Here is a 27,113-nt window from a genome sequence, read left to right as displayed (position 1 = left end):
GCAATATCACGTGATATTTTTTTACAAATTTGTGTTATTTCGTCGAAAAAAAAACAAGAAAAAACAAGTCGTAAACGGAATAAAAATACCAAAAAATCGTCTTTAGTTCGATAGTCGATAGTTTGATTCAACTCTTTTTAGTGTTAAGATCAAACCATTCCCATTTTTAACCAAATTTTAACTGTACAATGTATTGGATATTATTATTTGGGAGTACAACGTTTTACATCGACAAGTCTAGAATTTAACACTCCTCGAAAATCTGCACTTCAGGCGGAATTCATAAAAACTCTAGCTATTCACTCTTTAGCTTGTTATTCGTGCGCGCAAAAAGTTTTGTCAACGTCGAAGAATATAACGACACGAGATATTCGTTTTGTGGGATAAATTTTGTCCAACATTTGATCAAACGATCCATTTCAACACCAAATTTTTGAAAGTCGACCGTACTTTTTTTAGGCCATGCAGCCTGCTGAGAGAATGGTTGGTAGATAGGGGGGTAGGAGGGGCGGGGGGGGGGGGGTCACGTCTTGAGATAACGAAGTTATTCATTTCTGATACGGCTATCGCATCAGCTGCCGTAGCAGCAGACCAGTCAGAGTCCGAGTAAGCGTTGAAGCTGACGTATCGTTGAAGTGTAATAATAATGTAAGTCTACGTGAACACAGATAATATTATTATAGCGAAAAAATTCGCTCTCCCGTGTGAACAAGTGGGCAATAAATACAACATGAAGTAATAACAAATTACCTGCAATAAAACGTGAAACGCTGTCGGGATAATCGAAAAGTGTATATTATCAGGGAACTTCGTTTAGTGGGGTGAAAAATTTTCTACGGACGCATGACACGATCTCCCGCAAACATTGTAGAGTTCGTAACGTTCGTCGTCATAACAGAAACATTCGATGTTTACAAGCTGTAAACAGAGGTTCGCGAATATATTTATGTATGTATGTATATACGGTTTTAGCGTGCGATGCATTTATCGGAAAGTAAATAATTAAAATTCCAAAAGTGTTTATAATACGTTGAATGATTTAGACAGCGTAGTAGTTACAACGGCAAAACAACCGGTTCGTTGCAGGGTAAAATTATGAAAGAAAATCCGAGGATAAAGGCCGCCCTAAAACAATAAGGCGAGTAAACAAGGTAAGGCTGGATCGTCACGCTTACTGCGGATAGTAAGTAGCTCCAGTTATGTACGAACATGTATGTACACGCATTGGCGTATATTATGACCGTAAAGTTACGAGAGACAACCACATAGCATTAAACGGAGACGTCGGACGGCATAGTCAGTTGTATGTTGGACTTAGCACTGGGAGCAGCAACAAGTTCACCGGTAAAGCATCGAGTCACGTGGCGGTTTAATTACGCGGTAAAGAAAACAAAAAAACAAAAAAAACACTTGCCAATTGATGCAAAAAAGAAAAAAAGGAAGGAAGAGAAGGAGGAATGGTACAAGTGTACGGACGAGGCTCGAACCGCAACGTGTTTTACTGTAAGATCGTTCGTCCGTAGTGACGCTTCGAGTCCGTGGATAGAACCAAGTGCATGTCGCTTAATTGCGAAGCGCAACGTACATCTGGTATACATGTGAGGAAATCTAAGCTCTCTTCTTAACAAGGTTAGACTAACTCGATTTACGGATATAGTCGCGGGTGTGTCGTGTGTCTTTTTATCAGACCAGTATTTTCTAGTCACGGTCTTCGGTTTGTACGAGTAGAGTTGTCACTGTCACACACACACACACATAGGTACGTAGAGGCCCGGTTTGAAGAAGACTACAACGGTAGTGCTCGATCAGCATTTTTAGCATGCGAGGACAATCGAGGTCTTTTATCATTCAGTACACCTGTCACTTGGTTACATGCGTTACTTTTCTAATTTTATTCGTGATGATATCTAGAAGAATCGTAAACGCGTTTCTGAAGAGTGAATCATTGGTGTGATTTGACTGTGTTCGGTTCGATCGTTCGATACGCGTTCGTGCTTGTAACGCAAGTGTCGTGACATTGTTGCACTCCAATCCACGTCGTAGGGATTGATAATAATCGGCGTACCCGCACGTGTTATCGGGAAACTGTGACTCCGGCCGCCGGACCATGGTCTGGGACAACACCCAGGTGTCGGTGCTGGAGGTTACCCAGGTGAAAAAGAAAACGCCGAGGTTTCCATCCAGGGAGAGAAACTTCGCTGTACGAAGACGAGGTCTGCGTCAGTCGGGAGGCGTTAGCGTCGGCGTTTGTGTGGGTGCTTCACCGATGCCCACAACGCCTGAGAATCGCTCCAGCATCGCCTACGCGTTCGAGGATTCGGGTAACGACACCGAGAACGCCGATAATGGCAGCACGTAAGGCCCTCTTGCTTCTTTCTTTTCAACCTCGCTTCTCAAAATTTATTTATTATTCACACTCCGACTTCACCGCGAACAGATTACAAATTTCCAGCCCATTGGTCAACGTCTAGAACCATAGAACCAAAGTTTGACGAGGCCAGGGTCGCTTTACAAGCTCGTGATGGAATTGCTGGGCTCTATGTCAGAGTCGGGCACGTCTCTTGAGCACGTGGCAACCGGCGATATTCTTTACAAAGGCGACGAGTTTGTCCAGTGAATCATCGTCGATCATCAGACCAGGTACTCCTTGGCTCTGGCTGATCTTGAGGTGTCGCGTTGCTCTCCATCCATGAGGCAAAATTTCTCTCGAAGCGAACGAAGAAGCTCTTCAATGTGTCTTGGACGATAGGTCGATATTGCACCTTTACACTTCGGTATTACGAACCGTCTCTAATCTGTACCTGGCAGAAATGTCTTTGTCTTCGGCCAGATGTGCACTTCCATTGTTCGCCAAATTGTAATTGCTTCTCGCCCACTTTAAAACCCATGTAGTGTCAGTCGGTGTCAGCGACATTCCTATCGTCTGATGTACGTTGTGTAGGTGAGGTGAGGAAAAAGTTGACAGTTCGGAACTGACGAACGTGAGGTTAGTTTTTTACAGGAGGTTAACGAATCGAGAACTACGCGAGGTTTAAACGTGATCGGGATTACGCCTTTTCGACTTTCTTGCAGGAATTATTCAAAGTCATTTGACGAAGCACTTCGAAGACGCCAGAAGCTACGACGCTAAGTTATTTCAAGCTGTTGAAAAGTGCGATGTGATAAGTCATATAAAATCCTGCGACATCATCCCAAAGTTATTTATAATCGTTCAACTAAGCGGCCAGAGTTCATCCAAAGTTTGTGTCTGTGACGTTGTCGATCTTTCTGTAAAATGTTTTCATATACGTCCGAGATAGTGAAAACTGAAGTAATTAGGATGTATTTATTATTTTTACAACCAAACAAAAATTCCAGTGTGTAAAGCGAATTGAAATTTACAAAAATATCGGGTAACTCGTGATAAGATGTATCCACCGCATTCAACATGTTACAAAGTTATTGAGATTCAGTCGCATACGATATTCACGATTATATTTTTTAACAAACAAAATACTACATGATTGTTTTTCGTTTTTCTGCTTCCGTACACGTGCGAGAAATGAAAATCTTTTTCATGCGAAGACTCAATTGTACCAATATTCACGTAATGGTCCAATAAACAGTTGAGGGTTACGCGAGGTAAAAAATTAACTTATTAATTTCGAGAATATAAGTTTATATATATATATATATATATATATCTGTATTTGTAAGGATAACTGCGTGCTAATAATTGTTTCAATCATGCAAATAAAGCTCGATGCATGGAGATAAATTATAGACAGTGCGGAAGGCACGCGTTTATGTAGTACAGAGTTGACCTTCCAAGCCGGAAAAATAACGGAGACCGTCCATTTTGATGCATCTGTCATTTATCAACCTGAATCATGATGTAACGTTGTACCGTACACGGAATAATCATCCATCTTCTTGTGCCAACCTCGGGAATACATACATATATTATATATATATAGTCTTAAGCTCGGTTGGCCTAAAGTCGAAAATGAGAGTAATAATAAACGTCAAAAGATTAAGCCGAACGAAATGAAATTGAATTAAAAAATGGAGCAGCTGCTGTAACAGCGAGGCCAACTGAATCATGTTTTACCTTACCTACCTTGCTTATATTACTGAAATACTGCGCGGGACAGAATTTCATTCTAAGTTCTAATTCAGGGCATTCTAAGTCAGTTGGACTAGGGTCTGACTCTAACTCAACTATAAAAATTTTTGTCAGATTTTTCCAACACACCTTGACGCCCCCAAAGCGCCTTAAATAATGATGTTTTCACAATGATTGCAACATTTTTTAAAACTACGAATAAAAGTACATTAATTCTGTGTTCAAAACCAAAAATATTCTAACCAAAATTGAAGTGGACGGGAAAGACGGTAATTTTTTATTTATTTTTTAACTAAGTAATAATTTTTGCTCAGTCATTTTGATTTGTTTCCTATTATCGAGGTTCGATGTATCTTCTCTGATCCAAAAACAATCCACGAATTTTAATTAAAATTCAAAATTGAAAAATCAAACCACTAAAAAAAAGAAATGACGTTGAATTATGAATTTCTTTTAAATTTCAAACAAAATCTACAGATTGTTGATGTATTAGGGAATATATATCGAACTCTGTATCTTAAAAAAAGGAAAGATCGAAATGACCCAAAAAAATTGTCAATCAGCCGAATTAATAAAAATTACCATTTTACCCGCACATTTCGATTCCGGTTGAAATATTTTTGGTTTTGGCCACAGAATGTATGTAATTGCTTCATAATTTTTACAAATGTCGCAATCTCTGTTCATACATCGTCATTTAAGGAGCTCCGAGGGCGGCGGGGTGTATTGAAAACATCTGAAAAAAATGGGATGATTTTTATAGTTGGAACAATAAATGAAAAAATCGCGGACCAAATCCAAGAGGTCGAGAGTCAGAACCTAGTCCAATTGACGTGGAATATTCCATACGGATACCTCGGAATATCTTCCCTAACTACGGACTTCAACAATCTACCAATTCAATTCGCAATAACGGTGTTGCGAAATTGCGAACCAAAGATAAGATTTCGGTGTCATGTACTGTGATTATTCGTTACTCGTCGAGCTGTAGCTTCGACATATTTTGCGTCACATTTATTTCATTATGTTCACTGTTTGTAATAAGCGCTATTCGAGAAAGACTAGATCATGAGTTTTACACGGTCGGTCGGTTTCGTTCTCCATTTATCGTATTCAAACAGCGAACAACATTCGACATTCGTTTATTATTATTAATTCGTGATTACTTTACGTAAGATGCTTTTTAATCAACGAATCACTAAACCGGCCTTGCTTAATACGGACAAGTTCTTCTTGAACCTTTTCGTCACTGGCGTACCGTAATCCATGCGGAAGATGACGTCCAAGGTAAGGCGGTTTCATTCAGTAATCGCTATAATTAAACAAAACTAGGATTTTACTCGCGCAACTTGCCTCAGACTCGCGTCATCTCACATTCACACATCTCCATTATATATTATACCTGAACTCCGACGACGCGACGTCTAATTTCGTACGCCGCGCAGAAGATTAAACGGATTTTATAGGTCCCGAGAAAGTGTCTTGCTTGCGCGACGCTTGTATACCCTTTACACCTTGTCTCTCATATTATTCGTATGTATACAGGTATACCCTGTCCTTCGACTTTCTAAAGAGAGACGCGGTATTGCCAGAGAAAAAACTTGCTTCGTGGATTATTAAATTAATGCGCTCAATTGCAGGCGATCAGACTTTGCAAGAGGAAGAGAAAATGTTATTATCTTTACAGCATATTTTAATCGATTACCGTATTAATGTTGTACGAAACGACTGCTAGTATTTGAAATTTTATTACAATGAAATTGAAGCTCGGAAAATGAAAGACCTCGTTACGATAGAAAGAAAGATAAACAGCAAATCTTTTGTAAATTCTTACCGTGAAAAGCGTTTTTCAGTATATTCTCTGCGGGTTTTGTTTTTCTTATCTGCGCATAAAGAAGGAAATACCTTGTTAAACTAGTTCGAAATAAACTGTGCTTCGCAGACTTGTTGGACGCTGCTGCATTTGCTGAGAATATCCGTGTATAATTCGTACTTCCAAGTACGTAGGTGATTACTGCGATGCACGTTTTCCCATTCAGCCACACTGTATTTGTTTGCGTATTTACTCGCGGTACGGTTTTGCGATCCAAGGAATCGCCTTACGCCAAATATAAAGTTTATTAGGTCATTCTAGGTGGACTAGAATAGGATTCGAAGTTGGAACCTAGCTGAACGTCCGGAATGACGGATGAGCGTGATGGTACGTCGTGACTCAAGTCAACCATCGCAATACGAATCACGAGTTTTGGCCACACGCTCTAGGATTGGTCGTTAAAATAAAGTTTCGAGTAAATATCCACTTGCGGCGATTTCTGACTATATCTTGGGATACGTGATTCTTTTCTACGCATCCTTTAATGTTATTTTTTTGCGTACCTCAACCTTTCGTTCGAATCAACCTCGACGGAACGTTCAATCTGTCGGTGTAAATATCGAGTTCTAATAACAAATGAGAATAATTCCGGACAATTTTTTGTTTCAATTTCATAATTTCATTTATCAGTGATAAATTTACTACGTCGGAATTACCGAGTATTCGTAGGAGAAACTTTGAGTTTTCCATGAAACATCATTGATTGAAAGTTGAATTCAGGCATGAACACATATTCGTCAGGTCTTCTCACAATTATTGGCTGGCTTAAAATTTTGCCTTCCAACCGTTTTGCAGTTCGTTTATTATGAATAACGAACGACTCAAACACTCAAGTTTAATAATGAAACTTTGTCCTCTGTGTCTGAATGTCTTTTATCGCTAGCTGACTTTGATCTTCTCTTATTTCGAGTCTCATTTCTGAATTCTGTTTGTACGTATATCGTTAAAAAGATTGAAACTGAGGTAGTCGAATTCAAAGGATGATTGGAACGATGAGCTGAATCGAAAAATATAAATTTTAGAGTATCGCAATTAATGTAAAAAACTGCAACAACGGATAGAACATACGTCCAAACACGATTTACATTCTTCTTACAATTTTTCAATTTCCAACAACTTTTCCAGCGTAATAACAGATCTCATTCGATGCAAAGCAGTAATTATTTTTCCTCCGAACGCACGTTCCTCAGTTGAAAATAAAAACTGTTCCACGTCTACCTCGCTTTGTTCTAATGATTGATCATTGTTACATCCAAGCCATCCGTCGTGCCCTTTCTCACTATAGAATGCAAAAACACACTTTTGATTTATCTGGATTAGGTGCCGGATTATATTCTCAGGACATTTATCGTTGCGCCAATAAAGAAGAAACGCCGATACAGTATTCGAGAATAAAACCGGTCTATTTATTTGATCCGGAGCGTAACTCGCGGACGTTTTCAACTACGAAGGCGTGATTCTCCGGCTTTTAGGGTTCGAGCAATTTGGCAAAGCATCGTTTTCGAACAGGGTGCTCAAGCCGTGTGAATGATGTCGTGTTTATGCTGGCGTGTCGTGTAAGTGCTAAAACACGCGAGTAGGTACACAGAATACACCGACTGAAAAGAAAAGCAAAGAAAAGCTCTCCTATAGTTCTTGCCAAGCTTCTGTCACCCTCCTGTCAGATTGTCAAAACGTCGGAGTCGCCCGGGCGTTGCAATATCGGTCGATCTTCTGCGCAGTTGAATTACCAAGAAGCTAAAACAGCTACCAAAGTTTAGAGCCTTTTTTGCCGAAAATAAAACTCGCTCGTCGTGGATTATTAAAGTTGATCCAACTGCTATAGTTACAATTGTTCATAGCCTCCGACGGTGAAAAATAGATGCGAACTATCTGGCGATTACAGTGAATTCTGATGAAAAATTTTTCTTCAACAATGTTGTTCCTGAAAAACCGTGAATTGTTTTCTCTATAACTGAGACTAAAACTGTAAATAATATTATAGTATTATTTGTTTTATTTTTTTTTGTTTTTACTCTTCAGTGTAAGAAATTGACCGATCTATTTTCCTTGTCCACCAAATTCGAGTCAACTGATACCTCACTCGTTCCGTTAGGAAGCTTCGGCGGACGTGCAGATTTTTTTCCTCCACACGAAAATCAAGAATCGACCAACTTTCGCCTCTATTCAAACCTCGTTTGTGACCGGACTGCAATTATTGTCCGTCTTAGCAATCATGTCGGCATGCAAGTATTCATTAGCTACGCCGTGCATGCAAAATCTAGGTTGAACGTGTTCGAAAAGTTCCTTGACTTCTCCGCGGTGGAAGGGTTAGGTCATGTTAAGATTGCGCCAGCTGGAAGCCATAGCCAATGAGCGTAACGAGTATGCGGACACAAGCAGAGACTTAATCCCAAGTATACGTAAATATAATAACGATCTGCCGTATGGATGGGATTCCGTTGGCGTCTCATCGACGTTATTTCTTGCGGCTTGAAATGCGAGACAAGAACTTTCAGATTCATAGGTTATATCTATATATATGTATACGTCAGTGTGGTCCTTAAAATGGTTATTTTTGAATTTTGACCGTCTCACCCCCCAAATTGGCTCCAAATAATTCAAAAAATTTCAGGCTTCTTGGATCGCTGATTACGAATCTAGTCACGAAATTTCGAAATTTAAAATGGCGGATCCAATATGGCGATACCAAGTGACTTTTGGGACGTTTGTCCGCCATTTTGAGTTTCGTAGTTGACCTTCGCTTTTCTTACACCGGGAGAAGGGATTTTTTCGGTGCAAATATTTGTTCTGTTCGAAGAATGATGACGAATAACCAACAGACTGTTTGGCAACGTTAGTGTAAGTCCCGTCGAAATATGGGAAGAAATTTGGCCACATTGCAGTTTTGTATCAGCAATTACAAGCGTTGTGTCTATTTTTAAACTCTGCTGTGAACTATAACGTATAAAAAATGATGATTAATTGTAAATGAAATAGTTCTGGGCGTAGCGTTTTCTCGCAACTCGAGCCGAATAATTGCAGCGCAGTTTTTTCCAACAGCAACCGCAAACGTTCGCACCGAAATAAAAGAATGAGCTAAGCAACGCGTGAGCGGGAAATAAATCGCTGAACTTATGATTTTGCTCGAGAATATTGATGACGAAAATAGTCGGTATTTTTCGCTGTAAAACAATAAGAATTAAGGCCTTTATGAAAGGTCTTTGCTCGATTTGCTTCGGAAAGTTGTATCGCATTGAATTACACGCGAGCAGGTGGAACAATAATACCTGTATTATTGCAATAATGTTATTGCTGTAAGATTGTTTTAGACACATTCCTGACATATCCAACTTTGGTCACAATAGGAGTTACAGATATACGTTATGGTTTATACCGATTCGGCGAAACATGTTTAACTAACTTGGTGTGTTTTTTTGCCGCTATTGACAGAGTTCAGGAACGTGTTTTGAAAATTGGTTAGAAAGTCTGAAACAGAAAAAAGTTACCCAAACAGTAAGGAATGAAAAATAAATCAGAAAAGGAAAAGAAAATAATTTCCCTTCACTTGGAATAAAAAGTAGTCATTTTAAATTTTTCAAAAGTCGTAGAATGTGTGGTTCAAAAATTGATTCGAATTGTTTAATGAAAAAGTTTGAAACACTGTTACTCGATAGATTCATATTTTTGTATGCTCATGTGGACAATGAATAATGATTTTCATTCTTTGCGTTAAATATTTGATAGCATCTGTAGTGTTAGTTTTCACATTTTATGAAGTATTGTACTGCAAACTACATGTTATTTGCTAACAGAGGCGGATATTCTAAGAACAAAACAATGTTTCAATTTCGAATACCGATTAAATGTCTCACTGGCAAATTTGTTGACACTCGTTATCGTAAATCGAATCGTTAACATGATTCATACGTCGTGTTGAATCTGCGTATACAGTGACGTAGATTCGCTACAATAATGGCATCGAAAGAAACAAGATAATACACGTACGTATGTACTGTGAACAATACAATAGATGAAAGAAAAACAACATATAATACATTTGCGTCACATCGGGTCCCCGTCTCAAAGTTATTACATAAAAATATGGATAAAACAATTACGAATGAACTTTTCGCGCATCCTTCTTCTTTCATGTAAATCTATCTACCAACTCTGCAAATATCTTTACATACATATTATTCGTTCTCACGGAAAAATTATCACGTGTCTGCAGCGTGTGAAAAAATTCTGTTTTTCTTGCTTGATTTTGTTCTCCGGCGAATACTGACGGTGACGATGTGAAATTATTTAAGGAGTATCACGCAAAAGATGACGTACAATTTTAAACTTGCAGCTAATCGCAAGTTTTGCGATCCACAAAGAAATAAAATGAAAAGAAATAACGAGGAGACAAATCGAGGGGGCATTCAGTTGGAAATCAAATGACTGATTCAAATTTATTAGCATTGATTTTGAGTGATTTCTACAGTATCATGTGATTTCCATTGATTTTTGAACGTTCTGAGCGATTTGCAGTGATTTCCGAATGGGATAGAATCCCAGAGTACATCACCCAGGCTACTGAGAAATCATTGAAAATCGATGCAAGCACAAATGGTGGATAAAAATCAGTAGTATGTAAATAAATTGAAATCCAACGGTTTTAATGATTTTCATCTTTATCACGCGATTGCAATGATCTTCAATGACTCTTAGTTGTTTCAAAAATTATTATAACAGTCAGTGAAATTCCTTTGACTCACTATGTGAATTCCGACTAGTAAATTAATAACTTCTAAAAGTTCTAATATTCATTCTAACAAGGTATGGAAATTGGAAGAACAAAATTTTGAGAAATACACCTTGAACTCTTAATACTTTTATAGAAGTATGAGAATAAAACTGAACTGCAGTCTTCTATTTTAAAAAAGTTTGACGTGCTTGGTTGCTGACCTGACTGCTAGCTACAGCTTCGTCGAGTGAACAATTCCAGAGACGTCGACTGAATACTGTTGAAGCCGTTTACCCTAACGGGCTCTTGTAAGTCTTATGGGATTGTACGTTAAACAGCTTGCGCTGATAACGTAGACCCAGACCCACTTACCCACCGAGTACTGGTCACGAAAATTTTCCCAAGGACGATCGTCTAAAAAGTATTCCTTCAACGCCAGAACAAAAAAAAAAAAAAAATCTAGGCTCAATACATTTGAAATGTAAAAAAGTTCACCAAGTTACGAAAACCCCGTCGCAATAAAAATACAAAAACAAATCAAGTAGGTATTATATTTCCAGTCTCTTTCGTGAAATCAGGAAAGAATCCCGAGCCCTACGATCTCTCAGCAAGTGGATAAACCCCGTCAAATCGAACCGCGTTGTATTTTTTTATCGAAACGATCACACGCGTTCGCGTCGCGTGTGCTCCCGTGTAACAACAACATCCTCGAGTTATTCCGTCAACGCCGAAAGGAGAAAAACGAAATCAGCATTCGTATCGCGCGCCGTTTTTCGCCCGCGAATATTCCACGGCTGCGCAGCCGAGTGACTCCGATGCTCGCCGAGCGGCGCCGACGATCGCCGCGCTTCATGGCGCCAGTTTGAACGATGCCTTTACTGCGGATGCACTCCCGACGCGCACCCACCTCCTAGGCCTCGGGAAAAAAAGTGACAGAACGACGACTATCCTCTCTGCCCTTAATACCGATAACGACCAGCGGCGGAATATTGAGAGTGAAGTGCGAACGCTAAAAATAATTTCTTCGTGCAAAACTGACGTCGGGGACGCGACGCGACATTCGCATTCGTTTAAGTTACGTACACCTAACTAGTATCCTCGTTTTCTCGCGGATGAAACCATTTGTACAGCTTGTAAGCTAACAAGTGAAGTGGTGACAGTTTGTTCTCCTCTCGGGTTTGTGCGGTCGTCTCTTTTACCTTACGCTTGTAACAATTTATTTTATTCTCGCCGTTTCATTATTTTCGGTCAAGATTAACCTGCCTCGTTATTTTTACTTTGGAATGTTCATGACCGTGCGCATTTTATATTATATATTATCTTTTATCGAGACGTTGACACTTTCGAATGTGTTGTAATTACGATTTCCTTTTTCTTGTTTTTTTTTTTTTATTTGTTGTTCATTAACACGCGTACATCGCTTCTTTCGATCAGAATATGGGATAAATGTATCTATAAGCCGTTTAACTTTGACTTACGACGAGTAAAAAAGGAAAGAAGAAAATCTGTCGGTTACTCGCAAATTTATATCTCGAGCACTGACGATTAACGAGTTTGTTTACAATAACCAAATTTATATTACATATATTATACTCGCGGACTGATCTCTCAACGAATATAATATAATATATTAAAGTATTCATCGATTATAAAAATCAACCGATAAACGGTTTCGTACGTGATGCAGGTTTTGACGACGATGACGAAGATATTTGCACAACTGCGCGTTCTATCGTTGGATGAAATATACAATATATTTTTTCACGATAAATGAAAAAAAGAAAGAAGGAAATTCTTTTTTCTTCAATTTTCTCAAAGTAACGTTCCGCGGACGGTCTCACGGCTCTGGAATGCATCTTGAATTTCTTTTCTTTTTTTTTTTTTTTCTTTGATCTTTTTTCATACTTCCCTCGTAACTGTTGTATTATACGTAGGTAATATATTATAATCTGGATGACCATGTTAATTGGAACTCAACCGTCGCAAATAGACGAACAGTTATATCGTTCACCGGTTATTATACGCGTGTGTGTTTCAAGATATTTTGCGCCCATAATTGTCGACGTATAGGAAGGTGCAAAACGAATACAATTAATATGTAATGTAATTCCAGACGTATGTACGTATCGGGTGTAGTACGGGATAAACGAGAGACGCTGCTTAGAGGCGATGAGTAATGTTTGAAGGATAACTTCTTTTTTTTCATTTTCACGCGTTTGTTCACTAAAATGGGCGATTTTCCGACGCATAAAAGAACGGCCAGTGTCTTGAGAAATTATTTCAAAGACGTTTTTTCGATTCCTTTATCCTGCAATATGTGCTGATTCATTTTTTCAACCGGCGTTTCACCGCGATGGACGGGAAATTGTGGGAAAATTATCAATGACGGAAATACGTACAATCCGTGCTTGTGTTACACCAGAATTAGAGATGTGTTATTGCGTCAAAGAATTTTTTTCGTCCCTCTCTCTCTCCCTCTCTCTTTCTCTCACTCTATTCGCAAACCCTCGGAGTGCAATAAAGAAGAAGCCTGTGTATCTGTAGTCGATGAAAAGTATTGATATAATGCTTTTTTATTCTACACAACAAGCGCAACATGTTCTGTAACGTGTGAATTACGTGTTACAGGGGAAAAAATTAGGCGGAAAAAAAAATACGGAGGGTAGAAGTAAAGAGAGAAAATACAAAATTTCCCTTTCGCCTACTGTCAAGTTGAACACGCGTTATAAGCTGCCGCGGTAATAATTAATCCATACATCACGCCTCGCCGCTTATTTTCCAATTCACGTAAAGCCGACAACGCGATAAAGTTGTCACTGACAACAGAGCCACAGCTCAGGAACGTGAACCTAATGAATACCGCGTTCGCTTATTCCCTGTACAACCTGCACTCTCTTCGTTTCTCGCCAATTTATACTCGGTATATTTGCCTTCCGGTTTTCGCGATTTCGCTTAGATTTTTTTTTTTTGATAATTGAATAGTGTTATTTCCATTTGTTTATTTTCACGCTGAAAGGTATATACATAGTACAGTACACTGTGTGGCTTTGTGTATATTCCAAGTCGATTTTGTCAGATTACACGCTGGCTTTTCGACGTACAGTCGGATGTACAGTCTCGTCGAAAACGCGTAGAGCCAAAAAGAAGAAATGTAAGGTTACGAAACAAAACGATCTCGATTGAAACAACATCCGATTCGCATAAAGGAGAAAAGAATAAGAACAACCCTGAATTCAAATGGTTAAACAACTTGGCCGAAATCACGTCGTTGCACATTTTTTTTTTTTTTTTAATTCCAAGTGCGTGTATTATTATTCCGGTTTTCATTCTTTTCGGAAATAAATTTTGTGGAAAAGCAAACGAGACTCCAAAAATCAGTATACGTAGGTTCACGTTGCAAAAAATAAACTTGCGTATCGTAACAAATAGTCTGATCTCTTTACATATTGTTATAATTATCTGGATTTGGTGATTTAACATGGTTTTATTCACGTTTCATGTTATAAACGGTAATTTCACCACTTTTTGTTCAAACGCTTATCTGAATAAGCTGTTATACGGATAAACCAGATGGTCGAAGATACGTTTCGCTCATCCAACTGCGTTTCAAATTTCTTTTTTTCTTCTCTGCTTATTGTCGCAAAATCATATAAGCCGTTTCGATAACAGTAACGAAATTCTTCGTTCCCTTCGTAGTTTTGAGACATTCATATCGGAATGCGTCATGCTTTCATGACAACAGGTGAAAAGAATCACATTACGATTACGGGAAAACGTGATACGATAGTTGTATACGTATGTTTGTTTTTACCAGGTCGTTGGACTCGCTCGAAATGCATTAGGTATCCACTTATTTCTGAGCACCATTCGATCTAATCAAACAACAAACACATGCCCATTTTCTTCCCCGAACGATCAATCATTTCATCTCCAAATGCTATTATCCTGCATAAGCTGAGATTCGCGCTTCAGGAAAATATTTCGACGCTTTGAAAGCTCGACGCTAAGTTGGCTCTAAAATTTACAAGAAAATGTTTGCCAAGCCCCCGTACGTTACACCTTCATTCATTTTTCTATTTTCTAACCTCGGCGTTCTGCACGTTACACGGATGTATCTATTACACACATGTGTGTATGTACATAAGTACCCAGCGGGGAACACGGGAGTTCGTTACGTCACAGCATTTGTTTGTGTTGTCTGAGCAGCTCGCGTGCCACAGCTTCGATAGGAAATCAAGGCTCCGTGTGTGATTCATTTTATAGAATAAACAAAAGTTTCGACCCCGACCGTCGTAAAGTCGCCTCACCTTAAAGTTCAATAATTTCTTTCCTGAAGGGAGTCTATTGTAAATATTGAATTAGACGAGGCAACGTGTGTAGAAATATTGGGTCATTAGAAATTTTGAAGGAAAATAAATTTACGGAAACCGTTTAACTTTCTTCCGAAATAATGTTGCGTACAGTTTAGTAGAGATACAGTTTTCGGTATTTTGGAACGGACCTTTTTCGTCGTATCAATAGAAAATTTCACACTATTGACACATCGGAGTATATGCGAGAATTGTTTATCAAATCTTCTAACGAATATTGAAAAACATTGTTGAGTTTGTTTTTCTTTTTACAAACAATACTGAAAAACAAATTTTTTTTTGTTTTCCAACGAATCAAGGGTGATGAATTAGGTATAAATCCATATAAGTAAATCGTAAATCCGTTCGAGGAGTGTTAACGTGATAATTTTATTCGCCGACAGAAAATATCAAAAGCCGGTGTCTTTCTGATATATCCATAAACGTCACCTGCGTCGTATCACCCAGAGATTATGTATAAATCAGCGTTAATCTGAAATGCTAAACAAATTAAATAGTCTCGACAGTCTGCACTTATGGCAGAAATCCCGTAATTGGAAGCGCTGCAGCAATTAAAAACGTCTCCTTAAATCTTCAGAATTGTTTATCTCCTTTTTTTTTTCTCTACAAGACCCGATCGTATATTCTCGTCTTGCTGCCCGTTGAGTCTCGAAGTTCTCGCTCGTTCAAAATTGTTATATTAACCTAAAAAACGCGTAATTCTTCAAATAATTAGGGTATGTGTATAACTCATGCGTATTATACATAGGTATATACATGAATATCGTTCAGCTTTACATATTAGAACCTTTATAATTGGTTCGAGTGAAGTTCCTCCTTCTTTTCCCTTTTTTCGAATCCTTTCTTGCCAAGTATTATGCAGATTTTTTTTAATTTACGTGAAACCGAGTACCCAATACTTTCGCTGTTTGAAAACGACCACGACTTTCAGCTTTTGTTGTACGAAAATGACGAAGAGTATTCGACGGGACTCTTGAAAATAGTTTTTTTTTCTCCGAAATTGTCTGATTACCTCTGTTTCTCAACAAGGCTTTTGCATATTTACCGCGAGTGTATAACGTTCGACGACGGAAAACGTTCGATCGCCTTTGCGGTTCGATCCATCATTCCTTTTTCTGCACTTCAAAGCGTTAAGGTTGTTGGCTGGGATAAATTTCTCCTTTGTTTATATTTTCATCTTGCTTTTTTATTTTTTTACCGTTGGTGCGAAGCATATACCGATATCGGTATATATATATGTACATATATATATATATATATATGTGTGTGTGTGTGTACATATATGTGCCAAAATGCGATACTCATCACTGACTTTCATTGCTGAATATTTAGTGGATCAACACCCACGAAATTCTGTCAGGCCTGTATATTGTTCGCCATTATAATGTTTGCAACAGCATCACCGGTAAGAGATGATTGCAGTAAATAAATTCAGGGAGTATATAGACCTCCATTGAGTAACCCGTTTAATTTTTTTCGAAATATATCGGTCGAGCTCGAAAATATGAGGATAAAACAACCGCGAGTTGCGTAGGTATGACCGAACACCTTGTGCGTCTATATCCTATTATATAATAAAATCCAGACGAGAATAGAATAACCGTATGAAATTGCGTTTTATCCATGCGGCTATTTTAAACGATGACCATTATATGCCTCTTGGTACGCGAAGCATTTATCTAATTAATAGCCATTAGTCGATGCTTCTCTGATCTATACTACCCACAAACATAAACCTCAAAGAGTCGCAGAAGCCTTCGGGCTCTGGTACATCATGGTATGGTGGCCACGATCGATTTAAACTTATTTACCAACTCTGATTGGTTCTTTGAGTACCGCAAGACACAGGCGAAACTTGTGCCACTGGAATACACGGTCTACACCTGATCGCGTATGCAAGGTACACATTTCTAATTCAGTAACGCGTAATAGTTCAAAGTCAATAAGGGAGAGGAGGCTTGCTTTCTTCTTTCGTGGGACTGAAACACGTCAGCTGCAGGATCATCCCTATTTACATTTCCAACCCACGAAAGCTTCTTCAGTGGAAAAGCATAGGCAGGGTCACACCTGGGTGTTCAAACGTCAGAATGTGCAAATATTGCGGCCATGATGGACTGAACTGAAATTTTCGAGACCGTTATCGTCAGAGTTATCATAGAAGACTGTCGCCTTAGCTTCGTCTATTTGTTTTTTTAACTTTGTCGTCTGATGAATTACGTTAAACGTCAAGCGACGTGCCAAAAGTGATGCTGAGTTTGCGGTCGAGTTTCCTCATTTTGTCCAGTATAGGGTCAAACTCCGCAAGAGAGATTGGACTGGCGAGTGACGTATAAATGAACTCTAATAACAGTAATAAACTGTGAAATGGTCAATTTGCTGTAGACACCGAGGTCTTCGCTAGACGGCTGTCAGAAAATACTTGTACAGCCGAATTGCCAAACCGGCGCGAGTTTCGTTTTGTTCTTGTACTGGGCTCAGGGTTGACGGTATTGCAAGGTCGATAATAATCTGTAGATGATTGTATAACAAAGTCGGTATTTCTGGCAGCATTGTTTCACGTATAGCCCGTTGTTCCGATGTTCGTCGTCAGTTTATTCGGAAATTGTATTAATCAACCGGAACCTGGCAATGCTTTCGGATTACAGAGATACAATTGATACCTCAAAGTAGTCAGTAAATGCAGGCTAAGATTGGTAAGCTTGTTTTTTTATCGTAACGGCTCGGAGGTCAACCTTTGTCATTAAATGGTTAGACGCATATCCACAATTCGACAAACTCGGCCTCTGTGACTAACAAATCTGAAAATAAAACGGCAGCCTCAAGTGCCAATTTGAATATTCTGTGCCCTGCGTGTAAAGAGAAGTACGTAGGAGGATTCGTCGTTTGAATATACTCGGTTTGATGCCGGGATCGCGACGAATGGTTATAGAATTATACTTCGTCGAGAGCTGAATAACGCGTGTATCGGCTTAATTGCGTCGAGTTTGTAAAACGCTGCTTCAAAGAGCACCTTCGACCGAATGAGAGGAAGGTTCGTGAAACACACCTAATACTCGTGGTCATCGCTGGCTGTAAATCGACACATTCTTCAACTTGTCCCAATTGTGAGCTGCATTCCATCGCGACGAAGAAGAAACGAATGTTCTCGAAAGGAGCGTTTCAACTTGGCCCCGATAGAAGTGACTCGGTATAACGATGGGTACCTACGACACACAGCTTTACAGACAGCCAGACGCATGCCAGATATGACCCCATTGATGAAGGGGGTCACGTATAGGTAGCGGGTCAGCAGGAGTCGGGCTTCTTTTGGCCTTATCTCTATTGTCGGATATATCAGACTTATCTCAAAGCTACAACGTCGAGCACTCCAATTTTATTCGCTTAACCCTGACATAACGATCACGATGCCGCGGAATGCGCCACGCCGCCGTTCCTCTTCACTACCAGCCACTCGTTCAGGGTACCCATGTTACCAGAATATACCCACCAACCTCTTATACTCGTTTCCACATCGGTGCGTTCGCTCTTCATCCTCGCGTTCACTTCTCTCCTCGTACTTACCTCGTTCCTTTACCGCGTTCGGTTTCACCTAAATTTCGTATCACCCAGGGTGCGACGGGTTTTCATTACATCTCCTACGATTTTGCAAGACGAAATAGTAACTGGTTAGAGATACGAGCAACAATGAGTAAAACATCGTCCTTGCGACGGTGATAAACCGAGAATACATGGATAAATCGTCGGGGTTATAATGCGGTATGTGAATTATACCACATTCAGTGAAGTCAAATTGCGTATGCGTAATTTGTAAACGGTAGCTTCTCGCCATTTCTAGGTGAACAAAACCCGATTCGGACCTTCTCGTTTACCCGGTTATCTCAATTAATGTTCAAACAGATAAATAAACCTGCTAGCTCAAATTTAAATTATACCATTTTGCGTGTGTACACCGCGTACTTTCACCACCTGAAAATAACGACCTGCGATGATATTTCAGACCGACATTAAATCAAACGAAAATTATCGAGGACTCTGCCTGTAACCAACGATCGATATCGAACGTTATTAAAAACGATCAATTGGCGTGTAATCGTCGAAGTGAAGACACATGAATCAAAATAAATGAAAACAAAATGTGAAACTCGAGACTGAAAAATCGAATTAAATTGTGCCCCAAAACTAACTATCTACGACTGACTATCGATAGTGGTGTAAAAATGGTGAGTGACAGGGTTAAAATTTCACCCTGAACGGTCGACTGCGCCGGCGTCATACGACGCCAATCCTCGTGGCAGATCCGGCAGGTGCGAAGATGAGTCCCAAGGGACCAACGCCGGATGGGGCCAAGACGGAGGTCCGGGTATACTGCGTGCCATCCCCTGGAGCTGAACCCCAGGGTATCCGCGTCAGGATTCCGGAGCCGAAGCGACCGACGAGTCCACCGCAGCTCCAGCAGCATCACCAAAAGCTCCAGGAAATGCGGACGAGGTGTCCTTCTGTACCGGAAAAGGACCTTTACCGGAAGGCCAATTCTCTCGACAGGAAGGAACGGTATCCGACGCTGTCCGGTGCCGAGATTAAACGCGGCCTGATGGGAGTACAGAGCGAAGCTAATCGGGGAAGAAGGAATCCGATGCTGGACAGGAAGCACCGGTACCCAACTTTGTCGGGAGCCGAACTCAGGCGCGGTCTCACCATTGGAAAATGCCCCCTAGAGGACGGTCTCGACCTCAGTCTGGCCCCCTGGCCCGGGATGCGATGGGCCTGCGTAAGGGTGCTTCATCTTTACTGCAAAGTCTTCGACCAGTTCGAGCTGTTCGAACTTATAGTTAGGTAAATTCATCACCGCACGAGGGGTTGATAAGGAGAGTGAGAAATTTTGTGTCGTGTTTGCGCTTTGTTTGTGTGTGTTTTTTCAGTTTTTTCAGTTTTTTTAGTTTTGTTAGTTTTACGTACGTGCATGGGATGTTCCGATTAATTTGCAGTCAGTATTCTTGTTTCGATCGGTACACGTTGGAAACTTTTTGGGAAATACAATGTTCCAGTTTAGGACAGTTGCCAACTTAAGGGGGGCGCGGTTGAATTCCGAATTTGAAAAATTTTGTCCTGATTTTTTACAACCATTTTTTGAGTAAACTACGCTAAGTGTATTTTAATTTACAGAATTTTACTCTGTCGACATTTTAGTTCGATACTTTGCTCTATCGTAACTTGAATTTTTGGAATCCGGCATTTCGGAACTTTGAGTCGTCGGGTTTCCGACCATTCGAAACTTTGCTATTTCGTAACAGTTTGATTCTTTACTTCAAGTTTCACCGCCAAATAATTCGGAGTTAGGCGCTTTCGGAACCTTTCGAAAAATCGGAACTTCAACCTCTCCTCCTCGTCAGTTATATCATGATTACACTCGTTGGTTAGCGGCTTACTATTGGTATTGAAACCAATACCGTATCCAATTTTGGATTGGTTTTGACATTTTTTGCAGTCCGACAGTCAATTAGTCGTAAAAATTTTAAAACAACTGTTATACTGCTTAACGGTACAAAAAACACGCTATCGCGATCATTCGACATTGAAACATAAGTAAAACCTTCGTGCAAGGTAACTGAAATAACGTACTAAGAGAATTTTTCCATACTATACTGGTATAGGGAGACGATTTCGCGAAAGCCAGTATTTTGAATCGGCAAACCAAATTCTAATAACTTATTGTTACCGGTAAAATCTGATAATTTTCATTTATTGTCTTCAAGATTTTTCACAGCGTAATGATTTTGCGAAGAAGTCAGAAGCAGTTTGACTAGACTATATAATACTACCATGTACATATAAATTAACTTCTGAGTGGCTTTTCAATGTGAATAACAAGTTTGTTTGACAACGGTCTTGTTTTTGTATCGTGTAATTAATCCCGCACAGGCAACTTTTATCGTTATTATTTATATGAAATCGTACCGAGAAATTTTGCACGCATAATGCGTTCCGTGTGAAATAAGAAATTATCCGAGTTTCAAGAGCGATAATTTAATAAAACTAGGTTCAGTTAGTCAGAACTCAGTGAGCGTGTTGATCAAAGCAAAGCGTTACCGCGAGAGAAGCTGGACTGATTAAGGTGGTTATTTATTGTTAGTCAATCCAAATACCTTAGCCGTTTACGAGACTTGGACCGATTGTTAAAAGGAAAGAAGCGAATCTACTTGTTGAATATCGGACCGGATTACCGGCCAAAAACGCGAAAACGAGCTTTTCGAAAATTGGATTTTTTAACATAGAGCTTGTGTCCGGTCAAACTTTTTTCGACGAAAATGCTATTACAATTAGTTCGTAAAATCCATAGACCTTGACAAGAAACGAGATAATGGTTGTTGGAATAATCATCGTTCAAGTGATACGTTGAAAGAGAGACGTTGCCGACTGTTTTGAAAAGATTTTTAAGCCTAAACACGACGGTGTATAAGTTACAAATGTTGCACTCGGGATCCGATAATATGGTACGGAATTTGAATATCGTGAATCTTTTTTTCACATAATCTGGACTGATTTATTAATAATAAAAACAAAATGAAGAATAAAACGTTCATTTTTGATTGAAAGAAATCCATTATACGTAATCCATTTATATGTATGAAAATAACGGAACTATACACTCGCTATTAATTGTATCCAGTGACAATGATAGTCAAATGGCAAACTATGGACCGAACCTTGTTAATAAAATTATAATAAACTATCTTTCAAGATGTTTTTAAAATTTATGAATTTTATTCTCGTGGATTATTCCAACAACCTTAACGTAAATTACACCATTATTCAAAATGACGTTTCATTGACTCCAGAGTCACTAAAGAACCATCTCAAGTGGTCGTTTCAGCCGTAGCTCGATCCTCGTCTGCACCGATCAATCTGGTCTAATAAACTGACTAACATTCGGCCAGCTGTTACCGCGAGTTGAACAGAAGTATTTTAATCCAAATGTGCCTTTCTCTCGAGATTTCTTCTGTCCTTCGTGATCCACGAAAAATGGGGTGAAAAGGGTGAAGAAAAAGTATCTGCGCAGTTATCACAGTATCACGTGATATTATTTCCAATGAATTAGCTGCTGTTCAACTCTCACTGACCGATCATGAGTACGGACACACCGTCTTGGTATGTAAATTTAATTGCCAACATTTAACGGTGAGCGAGCCTATCGTTTCATCTTGCATTAAAAACACGTATACATATCTGGTGGCGGACAGGTATGCACGTAAGTGAATCTATTTCGGTTAAAGTATCCGTGCAGGTTGTTGCGACACAGCGTTAAGATTGATAAAAAATAAAAAGAAAGAAAAGAAAAACGAAGAATTTAAAAAATAAGGACTACAAGTAAAAGCTGAAAAAACAAAACGTCAAACTAATGGAGTAATTATGTAAAAGTTGCGTGTACACAAATCGGTAACATTTTTCTTACCGATAATTTTTCACAGAGTTAGAGTAGCGTATTAATATCTGTCTGGTCTTAAGTCGCGTCTATCGGCCGGTACTTTTATTGCTTTGAACGTTCTTTTTTTCACTCTGCATTCCTTGAACCGTGCGCAAATAATTACGCTCGTCGTCGTTCTATATGTAGTTACCGTCTAATTCAAAGTTCACCGTGACGCCAAGCTCTTAATTAATTTTCATACCGCTACAGACCGTCTATTCTAGTCGCAGCTACTCGTAGCCGATATCGCAGGTAATTACGTGTCAGGAAAAAATAAACTATCCCCGAAGTTCGTCCCTGCAATTCTACCGTACGATTAAAATGAAACAAGACGATTCGTTCGAAGGTACAAAAGGGATTTGTCAATGTGACAAATGTTACGTCTCCCCTTTTTTTCTTCTACGCGACGCGGGAGATGGGTCATTATTTTTTCTCTCACTTCGTCGGTTCGTAGGAAAAAACGAGGTCTCTCAAACATAAAACGACTGTCCATCTTTGCTAACAAGGTGTCCGTTCGTAAAGCGTCCTCGTGTGTATCCGAAGACACCTCATTAATAGATATTCCGTGTACACTCTTCAGCGTTCCCTTTGACTCGGCGGTAAAGAGTTGACAGTTGGAAACGGTCGTAAAATGTCACTAATAAGCGAAGCCCGTTTTGCATGAGAAATAAAAGAATCGTGTTGGCATTATTAAATCTACCGCGTTTGACATTTCGTCTGAGAACATGCGCTGAATTTTTTTTTTCCATCCATTCCCATCTTATCTCTTGCTGTAAAAACAATCGTTGACATTTAGTTTTGCTCTTCAATTGTTCGCCCAGCTTCGGGGTGCGTTTTCTTTTTTTCTTACCTTTATCGGATTTCCGATAAGTATTCGTTTTTCCGAATCTGGGAATACACGGTTGAACCATCGCGTTGAAGTTAGTAAAGTTATCGTAACGATTCATGCCGAGGACATCCGTGATTTTGCAGTATTGGAATTGATTGGAATTCAGTGAACCGGAGTAAAACAAATCATAATTATATTTTAAAATCTTTGTTTCTTCAGAGTAATCGCAAAAAGAGGAAAATAGTCATTTTTGCCCAAATATTTCGTTACGATAACGTCAGTAATTTCAACCTCGCGTTGAATCCGGGTGTAAACGTAATAGCTATTCAAAGCTCGGGAACCTTATTCTGTTCACAATCCCAAACACAGCTAGTTCATTTATTTTGATTAACAAAGTGGCAACTGACGACGGTACAGACCGGTGGATTTGATGGATGAAAAGCACCGCGATTTCGTTGCTGCTGTTCGGCAGCATTATATTACGACAGATCTAACAGTTGGCCCGTTTATTAGTCAGACAGTATTGTATAATAACGCATGATACGCAACGTTCTCTGATACTAAATTTGACAGGTCAGATCGACCGAGCGGATGATTTTCCATCCGTCTTTCCCAGCGATCTGAAAATTTCCAACGCACAACTAGCCAGATATATTTATACCTAAAGGAAAATAAAGAAATTGAAGAAGAGAAGGCGCGGACGATATTGCAGGCCGTGGAAAATTGCAAGGTGTTTTTTGCGTCAGCAACCGAGCCTCGATTCTCGGCTCACTTCCGACTGGGTGTGACGCAAACAATGTGTATAGGTGAAAATGCATCTAGCATATTGGAGCTTGATAACCGCAACTTTATGGTCTGATTGTTCAGTTATTGCTATCGTCGAAATCATCGGCGGTTCATCCGTTCAAATCGATCTGATATTTTACGGGAAAATGTCACCTTATGGCAAAAATTTTCTACGCCGATTGCGTCGCCTAGCAACATTTTCTCTCGCAGCAGAACCCATGAATTTTCGTATATTTGAGGATTTCAGGTAGTCAGCGTGAAAACGAATTTTTTTTTTAAATTGGATGCGTACGTACCCTTTGAGTGTGCTTATTTTACTCTTTTCGTTGTGAATGTAAAATTTTTTTACCGCATGTAATCGTAGTACGTACGGAACTGATGCAACAAGCTTTTTTTCGACATAATTTCAGTTCCCGTATGAAACTTAACGCTTGAATAATTTTATAACAAAATGTGAAATGTAAGGTTTTCGACTGTTTTGAAATATTACTTTTCCGTGTTCTCATCGAATGTCAGAGTTGGCTTAAATTCTTCGTTAACAGTGAACCTGGTCAATTGATTTGCTCGTTTGTTAAATCTGTGACGATTGTCAACTTTCCGCAGAAGATGCGTGGACGTGAGTTAATTTCACAGCTAAGCATCCCGCGATGAATTATAAAGCTTGGCGGTGTAATTGCAACGTGTTATCAAGCGAGGAACGTCAACATCGTTTCAGTGTCACGAATGGCGGTATAAAATTTTATTAGAATTCTCGAACGTTCGGGTTGGACTTAATGAAAGAGGTGAGGAGGAGAGACAAATATTTATCACCTCGCCAAATGATCGTCGTCTTTTCGACTGTAATTCTCATTCGCGTTCAATAGCGCTCCGCTTTCTAATTTGCTGAAACTCCGGTGAATCTTTAGTCACCGTCCGAGACGTTAACCTGACGTTAACGAAAAACGACGACACTCACGATTACCATGAGATGTGCCAAAATCCCATCACCGGTTGTAAAGATACGATTCGATACGTGCAAGCCTGTTTTATTGGCATCAGATCAGATCGCTGCGAGAATCATCAATCCTCAAATATCCATGAAAGCGTCAACACTGGTTCGCTTTTCTGCCCCGTTATCACTTATCGTGAATTTAAGATGACCGTTCGCTTCTTCTTTTCTCATTTCAGAAAAAACTGCAGCAGCTGCAAATGTCCGAGGGAAGCTCACGACGTCTGTCACGAGGAATGGGTTTCCGTCAGATCCCGACTGGGACTCAAGGGCGATGGAGCAGGTGGGTCTGTCGCCTGCGACCCCAGAGAAATGGGCCTTGCCTGGGCCCCGCCAGGATTACCGGCTCACAAGGTATCGGTTTTCATCAATTGGCTTTATATCTTTTTACCCGATTATTCGAAAATTGTTGGAGAATTTTTCATATCCAATCGGTAGTGTCAGTTGCATCATGATTTGCATCACGAAAGCATCTTTCATGATGGTCTTATCTAGGTGTTTTTGCGATGCGTTTTTACAAAGTCGGATCAATCTTTCGGTAAGTTGGAAAAAAACAAGTGAAAAAACAGGAAACATTCAGATTGGTGCAGCTTCGCTAAACTCATACTGCACCCGACATAACAAGTCATTAATTTGCAAGGGTTAATAATTTGCGCTGCGTACGATCGATCTGGAAAGAGGTGCGTCTCGTCCTTGACCTCGATGACGGTAATGGGATCGATAAAAATCGAGGAATCGACCATGCTGGTTGACGATTAATCTAATGCGTGGTGCAGGACTGCATCGTTGGCTCGACGCCAAAGTTCAATATATTCGAAAGGCTTGAAAGCGTTTCATAACACACGGCCTGCGGTATTATAGGAGAGAGAGAGAGAGAAAGCATTTGTGCACCGGCAATCTTGTAACGCCCGTTTCGCGTTCGGGGTGCTTTATTATATAAGCTGCTTCAACTTTACGATCCTTTTTACAACGTGCATGTGGTTGCTGCCCCCGTGCGAATATTACCCCATATCTCTATCATACGTACATTTACGTTCATGATTTTCAATTAAGGTTGACAGCTCGCCTGACGTATGTACGCGCATAAATCTGCGATTGAAAATATCACCGCATGTACTTGTGCGATGATATTTTTCATTTTTTATCGAGGAGGCATCTCAACTTTTGCGAGTAAAGCTCGTAACTGTAATTCAGCAATGAATTTTTGTGAGGAAAAGTCGTTGTTCAGAGGAACTGTCATAGGAATTGTCTGAAAGTCAGGATAACGTTACGAAGCAAAATATACTAATATTTTGCAAACTTAACTTCTTCAAAACCACTTTGAAATTTAAGAATACTCATGTTTTTCAATGTTTCGTTATGTTAATGTTATCGCTAACTTCTATCTCGGCTTACTTTTATGTAGGAAGAAGCCTTGATCAATACTTTGTGGAATAAATACAGATGATTATTACATTTTTGCTATTCTCGTTTTGTTCCTGTTGAAAAATCGAAGGTCTTAAGTTTTGTCAGATGTAGAGGAATTAGATACGAATAACAATCATTGTACGTAAGCACCTACAGACGGATCAAAACAAAGTTCATCAATGCCTTCGTTTCAAAGTACTGATTTTTTATTTTATTCTCCATAAAAGAACTTGAAACCTTCAAACTTTTTCTAAATCGAGCTATAGCGAAGTTTTCAAATTATGTTCCGCGTGATCGTTAGTTTATGCTTAAAGCGATTTATATAAACAAGTGTCCATAATTGACAACTTCTTTAGAAAATGAATCCTAATTTTAAATCGTCCGCAGCTGCCGTTTCGATCTTGACAGTTGGAACGGTTTTAGACTAGAGAGAAACGATCAAGCGTGTGTGTCAAGGAGCCCGTATTTCATGTTGGACTAATGTTATATATACAAATCGCGCTATTGGTGACCGGAAATGAGACATTAGGCTCTTTATATACACGCTTCTCATGTCGTTGATTTTTAATCGAAATTCTCGAG

At 39.5% G+C, this 27,113-nt stretch overlaps 1 protein-coding gene across 9 annotated transcripts in view; it reads left to right on the top strand.

The window, feature by feature from the left end:
* Window positions 1-27,113, top strand: part of LOC124180219 (four and a half LIM domains protein 2) — a 139,928-nt gene that overhangs the window by 66,130 nt on the left and 46,685 nt on the right. For 6 of the 9 annotated variants that reach the window (XM_046565487.1, XM_046565525.1, XM_046565533.1 and 3 more), the window contains one exon: window positions 25,304-25,478. In XM_046565487.1, the coding sequence (XP_046421443.1) occupies window positions 25,304-25,478 (175 nt within the window). Of the gene's footprint in view, window positions 1-1,516; window positions 2,356-19,074; window positions 19,893-25,303; window positions 25,479-27,113 lie in introns of those variants that run through there. The other 3 variants (XM_046565479.1, XM_046565470.1, XM_046565458.1) reach the window with 3 other exon arrangements.

The sequence above is a fragment of the Neodiprion fabricii genome, chromosome 1, assembly GCF_021155785.1.
Source record: "Neodiprion fabricii isolate iyNeoFabr1 chromosome 1, iyNeoFabr1.1, whole genome shotgun sequence".
In the NCBI taxonomy this organism is placed as follows: domain Eukaryota; kingdom Metazoa; phylum Arthropoda; class Insecta; order Hymenoptera; family Diprionidae; genus Neodiprion; species Neodiprion fabricii.
The sequence above is the reverse complement of the archived record's forward strand: the minus strand, read 5'-3'. Positions and strand labels throughout refer to the sequence as shown.